This window comes from Accipiter gentilis, chromosome 7 (assembly GCF_929443795.1).
Source record: "Accipiter gentilis chromosome 7, bAccGen1.1, whole genome shotgun sequence".
Taxonomy (NCBI): Eukaryota; Metazoa; Chordata; class Aves; order Accipitriformes; family Accipitridae; genus Astur; species Astur gentilis.
Genome location: NC_064886.1, coordinates 4,673,224 through 4,688,361, shown reverse-complemented (window position 1 = coordinate 4,688,361; position 15,138 = coordinate 4,673,224). Strand labels below are relative to the sequence as shown.

Below are 15,138 nucleotides of genomic sequence, written 5' to 3'. Positions count from 1 at the left end.
TACTCAGCCAGCACTGTTTCTAGGAAGGAGGAAAGCACTTCTGTTGATTATTTTTTCTTTTTTTTTTTTTTTAAATAAAGCACTTCTTGGGAAAAAAAGAAATCAAAGCCTATCAATAACCTGCAGTAGCGTCCCACTGATCAGACTGGGGACAGTGCCGCCCCATCCCTCCCCCTCCCCCATCTTCCCCCCAATCTCCAAAAATAGTATTTAATATACAGCAATAAACTCTGAGCAAGCCAGAGTCCCGGAAGACATGGACCTGCTTTCACCTCTCCCATCCAGCCTAGCACCATTTCAATGCGGCTCCTACTATACTCCTGGGACAAATCCGTTCGGATCCAAGGTGAAACGCACGTGCCCCAGCCCTGCTGGGCAGCGCACAAAGCAGGGATGCAGCACAGGAGGCCTATTCGGTAATCGCATTTCACGAGCCTTCACAGCTCCAGCCTGGTGTTGTGTTTGTGCCGTTCAGAATACTTGTCTGAGCCTATTTGGGACTAGCCAGTGAAGACAGACTGGTGGAACCAGGCTGACGTTAAAAAAAGCATCCTTGAATTGTATTAGACTTTGGCATTTGTTGTGGAGATGCAGAAGCGCCAGTAGGTAAATTAGCTCAGTGCTGGCTCAGCTCCCATTTCCCTTGGATTCTCAGCAAGGATATTTCCTTCCCTGCCACATAAGTGCAAGAAGCAGACGGCTCTCTCCCACATTTGAGCACCAAACAGAGCCTGAAACACTTGGTACTTCGCAGCTGCTCAGAATCTGTCTCACATCAAGGGCTGAAGCTGCTCTTGCTGGTCCTCTCCCTCCTCCTGCTGTTTTCTATCAAAGACAGGTCTGTTCAGCCCAGACTTCCCATATCAAGACATTTCCCTGGCTGTTGCAACCCCATTTCAACTTAAAGAAAGGCCAAGAGACAAAGCACAGGTCTCTGCTCCCTGTTCAAACCCAAACGGTGCAGTGCAAGCCCTCAGTGAGGGAGTTTGGGGGGCAGGACCCTCCAAGTCACACTCTGCACTCAGAAGCTGTAAGAACCATACGACTACCAGGACCTAGCCATGACTCACTCAGCTTTGAACTGCACAGACACGCAGGCACCAGACTGTCTGGAAGTTCTCCATCCTGCCTTCGGGAGATTTCTGGGGGAGACCAGACCTGAAAGAGCTCTTCCAGTTGTTCTATCCCCTGCTAGGCTTTTTTCCCATTGACCTTAAGGGCTGGAACCAAAGATACTTGCTCACAGTCCTCTGCTTCAGCTGTGACCTCCAGAGCTGGCATCCAGGGATACTGAGACAATCCCCAGCTGATCACAAGGGCAGGGAATGCCTGTCCCTTAGGGGAAAAAGAAAAAACAGCTCAGAAGCTCCTTAAAAAAAAAAAAAAAAAAAAAAAAGCTTCTTCAAATAGACTTTTATTCAAAGCCTGATACAAAGGCACCAAAAAGAGAAGGAAATTCATTTGGCTTTCTGCTCACTGCCACATGGAATACTCAAAAGGGGCTGAGCTGTTGGTTTACTCGCAAACACAGAAGAGGCAAATGGCCTGGCTTAAAGGTATGAAAGGAGGGACTGATGAGGGGATAATTAAAATAGGCTTTGGAACCACTACCCTGAGGCTGGATTCAGGCCCAAAACATGATTGATGGCGTCACCTCCCCTTTATGAATTGGAAGCTTTATTAAAATTGCCTTATCTGCCCCTCTCTACACAACTGCTGCACAAACCAAGCCAGGGTCTGTTCTGACCCAGCTCCCCACACTGCTGCACAAGGACACGTACTTCTCCTGCCTGCTGCCAGCTGGAGGCAACAAAGCACAAACAGGCTTATCTCTAACCAGTCTCAGTTAAACAACATCTTGAATATTCTCTCAAACACCCGTGCTGGAAAGCTACAGCCAATCCAAACTTTTTCTTTCCCTGGTCAGGACCAAGTACCTCATTATACACATCTGTCTGGCTTGCAAGCTCCAGACAGAGATGGCAAGGGAAGCCGGCCTGAGTATGCCATTCCCAGCAAGGTGCTGACTGGTTATCCCCTACCATCCTCCCGTGTTCCCACACACTTTGTTTGAAGGCTCCTTCCGAGGCAAACCTGTCTGGAGGGGATGGACCAACAAGGAAAACTCTTCACAGCACCACAACAGGGTCAGGAACTCCCCAACCACCAGCTCTGCAGTGACAAAGATGCACAAAACCAGAGCAGAAAACAACTAAATTGAAGCCATGAAGGATGAACTATTCCTCTTCCCTATTCTTATTCAAATAAGACAAAGTCATTTAAACTGAGCAACTAGAACACAACAGATCACACTCTGCACAGCTTTGCCTTAGGGCGGCTGATGGCACCAAATGGGTGCCCCGGCTGCCAGGAGAGGCAGGGATAAACTATCCTAGAAGATTTGTCTCTGACTTTTGCACACCTAAATGCACACCCCTTTTCTCATGCTAGGCAAGGTGCAGAGATTACTGGGTGAGCCACAAGAAGCTGAGTGATTCCTTGCTTCAAGGATGCTCAAATAAAATGCAACCTAAAAGGCCTGGAGGAGAACAGAGAAGCTTGCTTTCAAGCCCAGGTTCTTTGCTTAACAAATCAGCACAGTCCATGCTTCTCAAAACTGATAAAGATCTAAAGGTCTCTGTGCTCCAGTGAGAGCAATCCCCAAAACGCTGGAGAATCTCTGCAGGCACCACCACCAAACAAAACAGAGCTCATATTTATAAGTTTTATAAGTACTAGGATTTTAACAGCAGCTAGAAGGCAAAGCAGACAACTTCAAGCTTACCACCTTTTCATCTTAAGGTTTGTTCTTAAGATCTGCTCTCTGTAAAGCCTGTCTTCTTCTTCAACTGTGACAGGGACGCTCATGTTTCTCCCAAACTGGCTGTTACCACTTGTGCAATTGGAGAGAAGGTGATTAAGGTCCTTGCTTGCTTTTTAGCTCACAGACACAGAATCGGGGTCAGGCCTATAGCAGTGATGTATGCGATCAGAAAGGCAAGGTTCAGTGTCACTGCTGCAGAGAGCAGTGCTTTGACACCTCTCCCAGCTCCCGTTCTGGAGCTACTGAGCTGGCAGCTCATATCAAAGCTTGAGGGTTAGAAGGAAGCCAAGGCTTCAGCTCCTTGGGCCCAGCAGAGCAGAAAGGCTACTCCTCCGGTTTCCCTTCCAGAAATAAGGGCCCAGCGTAGCAGAAAGGCTACTCCTCCGGTTTCTCTTCCAGAAATAAGGGCCCAGCAAAGCAGAAAGGCTACTCCTCCGGTTTCTCTTCCAGAAATAAGGGCCCAGCAGAGCAGAAAGGCTACTCCTCCGGTTTCCCTTCCAGAAATAAGGGAATTCTGCTAACCCATCTCAGCTCAAAGAAAGGCTGAGCCATTGCAGGGGGTCAAACCCAACCACTAGGAAAACTCAGGCCCAGGGAGGAGCAGCAGCAAGGAGGACACCGCTCAGTGCCAGCGCTCCAAGTAGAGACAGCGCTTCTGAGAACAACAGAGATAGCATGAATTAAAGTCTTCTGTGAGCCAGAGCTCACCAGCACTGAAGCTGACCCACAACAACCCAACCCTGCCTGGGACAGATCCTCCTCCAGCACACAGAACATCTCCCTCCCACCAGCCAGAAGTGCTCAACATGTCAGAGGCCAAGACAGTGGGAAGGCAGCTCCTCAGGGCCTGCAGCTCTGGATCAGCAGGCGCAGTGAGGGCTTTCGCTCTGCTCAGCCTCTGTATAGAAGCCTCTTGCAGAAATATCCCTGGGGTAAGTGGGTGACCTTGTCTCCAGTGTTCTGCTCGCTTCCAGATCTCTGGAGGGCAACAGACCACCTTGCTCTACAGTACTGAAATGTTGGACATCTGCCCCTTCACTACAGTCCCTTGATACGCAACAGGCCAAGCTAACTGAAGACACTAACCAACTCCACTGTGCTTCTCACCACTGCAGGTAGGCCTGGTCCCTATGACAGGGAACAAGAGCTCACAGGGAGCATCCGCGAGATTGCTCCACTCTGTCCTACAGCACAGGTTGCTCACAGTCACGGGGCAGGGAGCTAACCGTTAGGAAAGTCAAGGAACAAGTCCAGAACCTCCTCTCTAGGCCATCTGATTCTCCGCTTCTTCCAAAGGAGAGGTCATTGGCCAGAAAGGGTAAAACAAGGAACTGGGCTTAAAATGAAACCTTTGAAAAGAAAAGGATATTAAAAGAAACAAAAGCCATAATCAATACAGAAAACAAGTGCATCTGATCAGACGCTAACAACGTCAGCCTCTCGCAGGCTACAGCAGAATCCCTCTGCAATGGATCTAACGTTACAATTGCCAAACTAGAAAAGTCTCTCCCAACTGGTGCAGCAAATCAGGCCAGATAAATCCCTCTGCTCCTGGCGCAGCTTGCAGTCCTAGGAGGAGAACGTCTCCACAGAGGCTGAGCGGCTAGCTGGAGTCTCGGTAGCTTTATGCAGGCAAGTACCATACATAGTGTTGCACACATTCAGGGAGATGCTGAGCCAGGCTCTGTCCTCCATAGTCGTTAGTCACCCAAGAGCACCACAACACTTCCACGCTCCCAGACAAAACGTGTACCCAGGCCTCGTTTTAAGAGCTGCTTCCCCGCTTAAGGAACCGTATTCCACCCAGCAAAGGCAGAGATCCTGCAGCACATGGCTTTCTCTCAGTGTGGGACGTGGCCCAGGACCGGTAGCATCAGCTTTCAACAGCCCAATACACAGGCAGCCAGGACTCAGTTTACTCTTGGATGCCCCAGGGAGGATTGGAGGCTGCACATGGTGTGAAGGGGAAGGCGAGGGCCTCGCTGCTTGCTGGCAGGGGGAAGGTAAGCTCCCTCTTACCTGGACCTGCTATTCATTCCAAATGATTCATCTTTTTTTTTTTTTTTTTTTTTTTTAAATTATGAACAATATGGAGAAATTGAAAGCAACTGTGTTTGGTCCAACTCCTTCCCTCCCAGCCCCTTGGCTGATGCTCTGTGGGGCTTGCTCTCACAATCGGCAGAGGCAGAAGAGGGTAGGAATGAAGACGCCAAAGGCCACCAATATAGGAAACATGAGGCTGCTGTTGTCCGAGGCATATGGGTTTGGTGTGCGTGGGCCTGACTGAACCCGGTTCTTATTTGCCTGTTTTTTAACACTGGAGCCATCATCATATTCATCTTCATCATCATCTTCCTCTTTTTTCTCCAGACCTGGGTGTGGCTGCAGCTTTGGAACATCTGTTGGGCAAGACAAAAAGGTTGCAAGGAGACAGGATGTAATCTGGGAAATCACCAGAGTCACTCCCTTTCCCTCTCCCCAATCCCGCATGAACACGGGCAACAGGGCATGACACCACATCAACACCACGGCCAGAGCACCCCAGGAAATAGGAGCATCCTCCCTCACAGAGGCTCACACCGCTATTTCTTTCCTCCATGATGCAAGCGCATCTAAAGACCCAGTCTGCAAAGAAAATTACATCCCTCCACCCCATCTACGTGTCACACAGGAGAAGTTACAGCACAAAAACACACTTAAAGCTGACACAGTCAGATACTGCAGCTGCTCAGTGAGACCTAGTCAAAAACAAGCATCTGCTGCCTGTGGGACCAGCAGATACAGGTGCAAAGAGGAACGGGAACAACTCTTTACGCAAATGGTCCTACCTCACACCACTGCACCCCATCAAACCCCAGACCTATCAGAGCAGTATGGCCCAACCCCACTCAAATCCAGTCCTCTGAGCCTGGAGCCTGAATTGCAGGTCTCACATATAGCAAGGTGCCACCTGGCCACAGGGTAACACACCAAATCTTCAGCTTGATGCTTTGGTCAGAGAGGGGTCCTAAACCTCCCCTGTTCAGGAACTGGAGGGGGTCCAACTCCAGCACAGACTTACAAAGAGGGTGATGAAAGAGCAAGGACTTTACTAGCACTCCCCACTGCTATCCACAGGAACTGATATCTGGGAAAAAACACTGCCTTGTCCTCAAGCTGAGAAGGTAACACGAAGCTCCAGGTAAGAAACACTTAACTACTAACTAAAACATCTCTGTAAATTACTTGTCTGCAGGGCTGCTGCTGACATCCAAGGCCAGAGGGAATTTATCTGTAGCTATAAGCTAAGACTGACCAGATGTGTTGCCTTCTCCTCTACCCCATATGCAGGAAGTCCTGAGCCAAGTTGATTTTTCTTATTCAAAAAATGACACAGCTTTGTGTACTTGGAGGAGCAGGGGGACACTACACGTCTATTTCACTCTGCAACTGCACTCTGTGGGAACTTGCTGAGAGAGAAACAGTTTTGGCAGAGGTGGGTCAGCAAGAACTATGATCTCATGGTCTGAGAAGCAACAGGCTGCTCTCCAAGGGGGAAGAGCCTTCTGGCTCAAAAACTGTGCTTACCTTCCACTGTTCCTTGCAGGATGTATAGGGCACAGATTTTCGGATTGTCATAGTAGCCCTAGAGAAAGCAAAGAAGGAAGTCAGTGCTGCAGCTTTAAGGCAAGAAATATTCTTCCCACCTACCATCACCTCTCCTCCTCCAGCACACAGCTGTATCACACGGCTGGAGAAGAAGGGGAAAAGGAAGATCAGGGCTCTGCCCAGGAAAGCTTATTACCTTTACAAACTCAATGTGGAGCTTCCCCGTGAATGTGGAAACCTCTCCCTGGACACTCAGTTTCCCCTTCTTGATACTCATGGGAATGATCTCATCGTGAGCTGTGCTGTGTCCAACTCTGTCAAAAATGTCCAAGTCCTTCACCACCACGTGGCCATTCAAGCGAACATCAAATACCTTCAGGTTGGAAGAAATGACAGAGTGTCAGAATGGATTCAGGCATGTGACGGTTGAAAGGGGAACAGAACAGGAAAGGTCTCTGCTTGTTATGCACTCAAGACCAGAAAGCATTGCAGGATGCACTGTCCCACCACACAAGCTCCACTCCCTTGGGAAGGATTCAGAGCCCAAAAGCAGCCAGGTGAAGACACTGAAGCATTAACATTGCTTTCAAATACCCTGAAACCTGCCTCCTCCTTTTAAAATAACCCCCACGTCTGCTGTTCAGAACTGAGGAGAGCACAATTTTATTCTGGTTTATTCATACTTTTCTTTCACAGCTTCCTTTCCACCTACTGGCTGAGGACCTGCTCCTACCACCTCAGGGTGGCTGCGGCACACCACACCCTAGGGAGTTAAGCCATTTCTAACTAACAGCCTACAGCAGAGTAGAGAAGAGGAAACAAGCTGGTGAAGGACACAGGGTTTGAAGGAGGTAAAATGTTGAACTGCTAACCACATCTGTGAATTCAGAGTGAAAGTCCTCCTCAGGGCTGTAATGACTCAAACTTCACTCAGCACCTGGGGAATCCCAGCAGAACCACATGAAGGAAGAGGAACCAAAGATGCCTCAGCCCTTCACTTTAATCTGAGGCTGCTTTTTGCATCCATTCTGTAAGCCAGCCCCACCAGTTCTGTTCCCTGAAATACTTCTCTGGCAGGAAGGCAGCACAGTGCTTAAGGAGCAGGGCTTTAAAGAAGCTGATAGAGTCAGGGGAAAGCCAGACTAAACCACAGACCACTTCTGTCCCAATTTATCACAGGGCTTTGAGTTCTTTGTGCTTCTGCTTCCACGCCTTACATGAGGGATTTCAAAAGTGGACAAGGATTATTTTTCTCTAAAGAGCAATAAAGAGGGTTGAATTTAACTCTCTGCTTTCAGGATCAGTTTGAACCCATATCCAGTCTTACTACATTCTTAAAAATCGTTGTGAGTAGGTTATTTAACCCAGATCACTTCCCTGATTCAACCTCTGCAATTCTTTCTCCAGCACAAGCATGCTGTCAGGTCAGGAACAAGTGTTCAGGGAAAAGGCAAAAACACTTCTCAAAGCCAGCACAGCCTAAATGGATCATAAAACTCTAGTGCTAATTATGTTTAGCTGCACATGTTTGAATATTTTGTAATGTGATTTTCCAAGCCAACCGTATATCTGGAGTGTGGAAGGGAGCTCAAAGTTTCAGAGCCCACGACAACTCTAGGAACTAAGTTAACCATTAGCGCCTTACTTCTCTCCCCTCTCCAGCGCGTAAAGCAGCAGAGGCAACCTGCACACACACGGTCTTAGCCAGGAACTCGCATCAAAGAGACAAACACGGAGCTGTTGCTTACCTTCTGTTGAGATTGTGCAAAATAGACCTCCGCAAACTTCAACACCAGCACATAGTCACCCTCCTCTTTGATGGGAACTTCATAGCCAAAGGTTTCCTCATTGTAACGCTCAGTCTGGTACAGAATCTGATCTTCTGCGTTGGACCGCAAAATTGGCAGCTTCATACCATAGTCAGAAGCTGGGTTTCACGCACAAAACAGTGAGAAGAAGGGTTAATTTCTGAGGCACACGGACAAGACACTTCATATACTCTTGAAGTGCTTAACTTTCTAAGTGGCATAGCACTTACGCCCTTGTCAGACCTGCCTCCCCTCCTTGCTCTCACCAGGAGGAGGCACTACTGGAGCAGAAGCAGAAGTAGCCAAAGTCATAGAACCCAGGCCCTGCAGAAAAACAGGCCTGGACATGCTACAGTTTAAGACACTGTAAACTCACTCGCACCATTTCAGAAAGAAGAGTCTGTTTCACGAACAGGGCACAGAGCCAAAGGACTTGGCCATTGACTCCTGCTTCAAAGAGGAAAAACACCTAGAATATTTTTACAACAATTTCAGATTACAAACTCTGTGTACGAAAATGAAACAGTCAGCATAAGACTGACTTTACTCATTCATTCAACGGATTTGAAGTCAGCGGTTGATGGCATCAGGTTTAGAGACTCATCCTCCTCAAGTGAAAACCTGGGGAATGGCAGAAGGGTGAAAAGCATTAGACATATTATGAAACCCTTTCTTCTCACCACAGCCACGCAATACCTGCCAGCTTGAAGACAGGAGGAAGGAAGCAAGAAAGATACACAAAGGTTTCAAGAGCACCAGCAGCTCCATCAGCTGCTGTTCTTACAGCCATCCAGCTGAAACAGGCACTGCCTGCAGGCATCTGAACAGCCCCCTGAGAAGGGCCCAAACAACATTCCCAAATGGGACAATAACTGAGAAAATAACAGAAATCATAAAATTTGCCTCTTCTCATTCATTATTTCACCACCTCTAGAGCAGCCCTCAAAAGACCTTAACCCAACTTGACATTTTATTGTGTCAGGGTTACTGTACGAATGCAAACTGATGCATGCCTCAAGGGCTCTGAATCAGATAATTCCCTGGTGAAGCAGGGGCAGGAGGGAAGACTGTGGACACCATCTGCCCACTGGCACTTAAGACAGGAGAAGTTGATCCAGACAACGTTCTCTGCTGACACTTGCCATTTCCACCCCCATTTCCATGGGAACAGACACTGCATTGGCCAAGACAAAGCAAGAACTACTAACCCAGCGCACGTTGCCAAAGATGGAGCCAATGCAAACGAGCAACAGGAACTTAATGCCAGTTCTTAGTCTCCTGTTTCACACAGAGCTACTCAGGCAATCTTCTACTTCTCTTTACACTTGAACCCAGGCAAAAAGGCTGAAGACTCTAATCACCAGAAATACAGAGGGTGAAAAAGTTTAGCCTGTCCTCCCACACTGATACTTCTGGCCAGCTACAAATTACAGATAGCGAACTAGGGACTCCACAGAAGCCAGCTCCTGTTAGAGGAAAACCTGCATAAGTCCTTTAATATCCAAGAAGGTAACTGGAGAGTAAGACCCGTCACCTGCGTACCAGAGGTCTGTTGACATAGCTGTGGAAGCGAGCTTGATTTTACAGCGTGCTTGGTACGCTGAGAGGCAGCTCACCGAGAGAGGAGCAGTACCCATTAAGCTGCGACTCAACTATGTTTGGCACCTGGCTATTCTGTAATTGCCATCAGCACATTTTGTCCTTTAGGGCACAGCATCTGAACCGAGGCGTGAAAAAAATGGTTTTAATTTGCCCAGAGGCAGTACAGCCCAGAAACACTATCCCTAGGTCGTTTCCTCCCAGTCAGCCACCTATTTCTGCTGTAGCCATTACATGCCTATCAACACAGAGAGGAGTCCAGAGTAAACTGAACAATGGTGCAATAAAAAGCCATTGAGGGAAAAGCAGCTGAGAGCTCAAAGGGGTAAAGCCTCCGCTGTGCCTGGCACCGCTGGCTGAAGCAGGATTACTGTAACGGCCTGCTGTTCAGAGGAGGCACCAGAGGCTTTCCCCAAAGGAAGAGCATGTCACAATGTGCTTGAAAAAGACTCTTTTTTCTCCTCAACTCAAAAATAAATTGTTCAAGTCCACAAGGACATTCTCCTTCAAGTCACACATGTGAGAGGTCTGTGAAGGGAAGCTGACCTACAGCAATCAGGCCACCTTGTGTGACTGGGGCGGCCAGCTCCCACCGGGGGTGAAAAACTCCTCACAAACTGTGTTAGTATTTAAATGTGACCTCCCCTCTATCCATCGTGCCCAAACGGCTCTCTGGGATGGCAAGCAATGGCAGTCCTAGCTGTATAGCACAGGGCAATCCTCACCATCCTACGTGGAAACAGTGAAGGTTAGGCTTAAAAGTCAACAGATAGCTGATCTTCTCTGCACTCCACCACTCACCTGTAACCGACAGCAGGAGCTGCTCAGCACAGGTAACTTTTCAATACGTTTGTGAATCAACTAAGTTTTGGTGCACCAATTACCAGAAACATGCAAAATTCGTACAAGCAGAGCGGTTTCAAATGCAATATTAGTTCTCCATCCGGTCCTTACTGGCAGATAGGAAATTTTACTGATTCAGTAGTTAGAGCAGCTGATCGTATATCCCATCTGCCTCTACTTCTGCTTCTGTCCCTGCCCTGCTCTTGAACACCCTGCCAGGACTGGAGCAGTAGAGCAGACCAGCCAGCTGCACCTTTCTCCTGCCCGGCCCCAGCTCGGAGGCTCCAGCGACCAACCTGCCCTCCTCCCCGTCCGTTGGGACCAGTCTAGGGGTGGCAGGCATCGCCCCGCACCGTGAGCGATCCGGCTGCGCAGAGCAGGCAACGCGCGTTCTCTCGCTTTATACTGCGAGCGCTGCAGGCTGGGCTTCAAACTGGCAGATCTTGCTGTGGAAACTGGGGTCTTTCAGTGGAAAATGGGAAAAAAATAAAAATTAAAAAAAAAAAAATAAAAAGGAGCCAGGCGGCTGCATGCGGCCGGTTTGGCAGCCTGACCGCTCCCGTCGCCTTTCCAGCCGAAATTCCACTCCAGCCCGCGCGGAGCGACTTCCCCTCCGGCATTACACAACCCCGCAGCCCGAGGCCGGGAAAACCAGCCCGAAGCCCGCAGGGTTCATCCCGCCGCCACACCGGGGCCCAGCGCCCGCTCCGCCGCGGGGGTGACGGTGGTGGGGGGGGGGTCCCCCGCGGGTGACAAGTGCCGTGCGGGGACCGGGCCGGTGCTGCCCGGCGGGGCCTCGCTGTGTGTGTCGCCCCCCCCCCCCCCCCCCCACCCCGGGCGGCTGAGGGAGGGGAAGACCCGGCCTGCGGGCCCGCCCGGGCCACCGCAGCCCTGCGGGGAGACGCACCGACCCTCCGTCGGCGGGGCCGGGGGAGGCGGGACGGCGCCGGGACGCGAGTCCCGGACCACCCCCCACCACCACCACCACCACAGGCGGGCCTCGGAGCTGAGGTGGGGGGGGGGGGTGACCCGAGGGCGGCCCCACACAACACCCACACCCACACACACACACCCCCCGCCGCGTCGGGCCACCCTCGCGGTACCGGCGCCCCGGCCCGGCCCTCACCTCGGCCCACGCGGCCCTCGAGCGGGTCCTTGCGGAAGTGGATGCCGTTCACGTCCACATGGGCATCGCCGCCCGCATTGACGGCCCAGACGACGCTGTCGGCGAGGCCGCCCGCCGCGCCCCGCGGCAGCAACAGCAGCAGCAGCGGCGGCGGCGGCAGCAGCAGCGGCGGCAGCAGCAGCAGCAAGGGCGGCAGCAGCAGCAGCGGCGCCCCGCGCGCCCCGGCGCCCACCATCTCGGGCTCCCGGCGCCGCGCCCCGCCGCCCGCCCCTTCCTGTCCGCCGCCAGGGGGCAGCCTAACCCGCTGCCGGGGCGGAGCGCTCGCCGGCCAACCCGCGCGCCGCGCCGCGAATATTCATTTTTCTGCCCTCCTGCTATTAGGCGGCCGGCGGCCTTCGTCTGCATATTCATAAGGCGCCTGGCCAATAGGCGGCGGGAGCGGGCGCAGCAGGCTTGGTTGAGAGGCGAGGGGACGGCGGCGCGCTGCGGCGGGAGGCGTGCCCGGCGGGAGCGGGCCGGCCCGGAACGGAGCGGGGAGTCGGTCCCTGCGAGCCGGGAGTGCCCAGGGCCGGTACCGCCCGCCCGCTCGGGGAGGGGAGCGAGGGTAGAACCGGCTCCCCCGGGAAGGAGCGGCGGGGAGGGACGAGGCTTCCCAGCGGCGTGTCCGGAACGGGGACGCAACCCGGCGAGCTCCCCCTCAGCGCCGGACGCCTGAGGGAAGAGCCCCGCCCCCTCCGCCCCTCCAATCAGGGAGCTCCAGCGCGGCCGGAACGCAAAGCACTGTGGGACGGTGGCGGGAAGCGGGGAGGCCGCCGGGTTGCCGAGGCGACGGGCGGCGTTGCGGCAGGACGGACCGGACCGGACCGGACCGGACCGGAGCGGGCCGGGACCGACGGGCAGCGAGAGGGAGGGAGGCGGAGGGGGGCCGCGGCGAGCTTGGGTGAAGCGGCTGGGAGCGGAGTTGGGGGAGCGGGAGCTCCGCTGGCCGTCGGGGACGACGACGAGCTACATCCCGGTAGCTCGGTGTCCGCTGTACTCTGAACAGCAACTCCCGGTACCGATTGTCTGCCTCGGCAAAACACGCTGGTTCCCCCCTCCGAACCTGCCGTGGAGTGTGGGAAAAGGCAGCTACCGGCCCACCCGGTAAGGAGCGAGACAGCTGGGTGGTGCGCAGCCTCTTTGGACCACAATAATCTGCCTGAAAATTAAAACAGCAAATAAAAGGGCGGGGGGGGAGGAGAGAGCTAACCGTTACATTGCCCGTGACTTTTCTCCCTGTGTTGTATTTTACAGGAGAATGTAAGAACCTGGGGTTTTTTTTCTGGAGGACCTTGGCAAGGTCTTGGGAGGACTGGAGTGAGACATCACAGATGGAGATTGGATGAGACGCGCTCGCTACGCAGTGGGGGGGCAAATAACTTAATGTTTGCCTCTGTGTTTGTCCTTCTGTCTGATCCCGGTGTTCCTCAAAGCTTCAGACACCAGCCAGGCCTCGTGTCTGCGTTCCAGGTGCCAACTGCATTAGCAGCGGCTGCTCCCAAGTCCCAATGACACTTTATTAATTTGAGACTTGCACAAAGCATTTGCTTTTAGCAATAAAGACTTAGCACTGCAGATTGAGAATTAGACGGATTTGTTGCTTTTGTAATTCTCTCATGAGGCCTCTTAACAGGGACACAGCCTCGGAGAAGTGAGCTCAGTTTGGTGGGGGGTGTAACCACCCACCTCCTGTTCCCTAACCTGCTCTGCCCACGTTGGAGTGGGCCCAGACTGCATCCTTGCTGCTGTCACATCGGCTCTCGGGCTCATGGTATAACTGGGGCAGGGCAGCCATGGCGCTGCTGTGTTTCCACGCCAGCACTGCTGCCAGGAAAGGCTTCCTGAAACTGCAAGGTGGCTTAGGAAACCGCATCCAGAAAATAAGTGTGAAACACACACACTTCGCACCTCTCCAGATTAAGCCACCTCACTGCTGGTTCCTGGCAAATCATCTCAGCCTTACAGACCCCAGCCCTGGCAGCATCTGATCAAATCCAGGCTAATCTCCCATTTCCCTGCTGTTTGTGACCTGTTGGGTGTCCCCCACGTTTGGTTAGCAAAGGAGTGCAAGCAGCCGTGGCCAGAACAATGCTGTCCAGTTGGTGAGGCCAAGGGAGGCCTCGTTAGAGCTCATTTGTACTGATTACAGACAATCCTCCCTAATCTCTCCAGATTTCTCAGCTTAAACTGCGATGCGCTTGGGTCAGGAGCACAACTTCAAAGCACATAAACACTTGGTGTGTCACCAGGTTACTGCCATGAGCTGCAGAAGTGAAGTGGGAAGAGGGATGTTGTGAATCATCAGCCGGCCAAGGAGACAGGTGGGGCTGAGGTTACAAACAGCAATGTCCATGGGTGTGAATCCTCTTATTTCCAGTCCTGAGACCCACCAGGGCAGCAAAGGTCCCGCCGAGGGCACGCACAGCCCCTTGCGTGGCCCAGGTGGGCAGAGGCAGCTGGCGCTGTTGGCCCCCAGGTCAGCAGGGCTGTCGCAGGTCACATACACACACAAAATGGCAGCGTTGGCTGGGCAGAGCCTGGCTGAAACCCTGTTGTGCTTTTCAGTGAGCTGGGGAGCGTGAGTCTTGTGGCAGGACCTTCGCTGCCTCGGTGGGCGCGGGGGCCGTGCAGCCGGTGACTGGGGCTTCACCACAAACCCAGCATCAAACTGCTCAGCCCAGACCAAACGTCCCCATGAGCAGGAATTCAGACATGAAGGGATTTGCTAGCTAACGTTTAGGTATGACCAAGACAGGTCCCTCAGCTGAAGGGGCCTCTTTGGCCGCAGACATGTACAAGGGCAGCTGGGAGCTAACCCAGCTTATCCCCTGCCTTGGGAGTGTCACCAGGGGCTTTTGTGGCTGTGCCAAGCCTTGGGTCCCTGTCAAGGGCTCCCAGGGCTCCTGCACATCTCACAGAGAAATATCAGCAACTCTTCCTTGAAAAGAGAAGAGTTTCCCTGAAAAGGAAGAGTTCCCCTCCTTGAACAGAGGGGAAAAACCCTCTCTTTCCCCTCCATCCAAGAACTCAGCCTTTTTAGAGGGCAAGGCACTGAGCATTGCAATACCTCCTCTGCCTCCCCCATCAGAGAATCTAATAACTAGCCTGGATGATTATTTCCCAAGAATCAGCAGCCCATCCTGAAGCAAGAAGGATTAACTGAGCAGCAGCGAGTGAGGAAGGGATAGTGGCTGCGCTCATCCGAGTGCAGGAGGAGCACTCACCCTGGCTCACAGTCTGGCCGCGGCTGCTGGCAGAGAACGGTGGACGCGCTGCGATGGCCTGCGTCCGCGATGTCCTCCCCTGCCGCC

At 52.5% G+C, this 15,138-nt stretch overlaps 1 protein-coding gene across 2 annotated transcripts; it reads right to left on the bottom strand.

Moving 5' to 3' along the window:
• Positions 1 to 38: 38 nt before the first annotated feature.
• MLEC (malectin) lies at positions 39 to 12,109 on the bottom strand. Of its 2 annotated transcripts, XM_049804968.1 has the most exons (5): positions 11,789 to 12,080; positions 8,161 to 8,339; positions 6,609 to 6,785; positions 6,392 to 6,449; positions 4,896 to 5,223 (listed from the first exon to the last, which is right to left on the bottom strand). In XM_049804968.1, the coding sequence occupies exons 1-5, from the start codon at positions 12,021 to 12,023 to the stop codon at positions 4,994 to 4,996; spliced, it is 879 nt and encodes a 292-aa protein (XP_049660925.1). In that variant the 5' UTR covers positions 12,024 to 12,080; the 3' UTR covers positions 4,896 to 4,993. The 2 variants fall into 2 exon arrangements, with proteins under 2 accessions (XP_049660927.1, XP_049660925.1); XM_049804970.1 differs by lacking the exons at positions 6,392 to 6,449; positions 6,609 to 6,785 and having other exon boundaries at positions 39 to 5,223; positions 11,789 to 12,109.
• Positions 12,110 to 15,138: the final 3,029 nt, after the last annotated feature.

Bases quoted from the DNA above. Each gene is read 5' to 3' on its own strand.
- MLEC (XM_049804968.1), bottom strand. From the start codon at position 12,023: ATGGTGGGCGCCGGGGCGCGCGGGGCGCCGCTGCTGCTGCTGCCGCCC. The intron at 6,786-8,160 runs GTAAGCAACAGC...TCCAACCTGAAG, and splicing joins TTGCACAATCTCAACAGAAG to GTATTTGATGTTCGCTTGAA. The intron at 6,450-6,608 runs GTAATAAGCTTT...TGCTTTCTCTAG, and splicing joins TCCACATTGAGTTTGTAAAG to GGCTACTATGACAATCCGAA.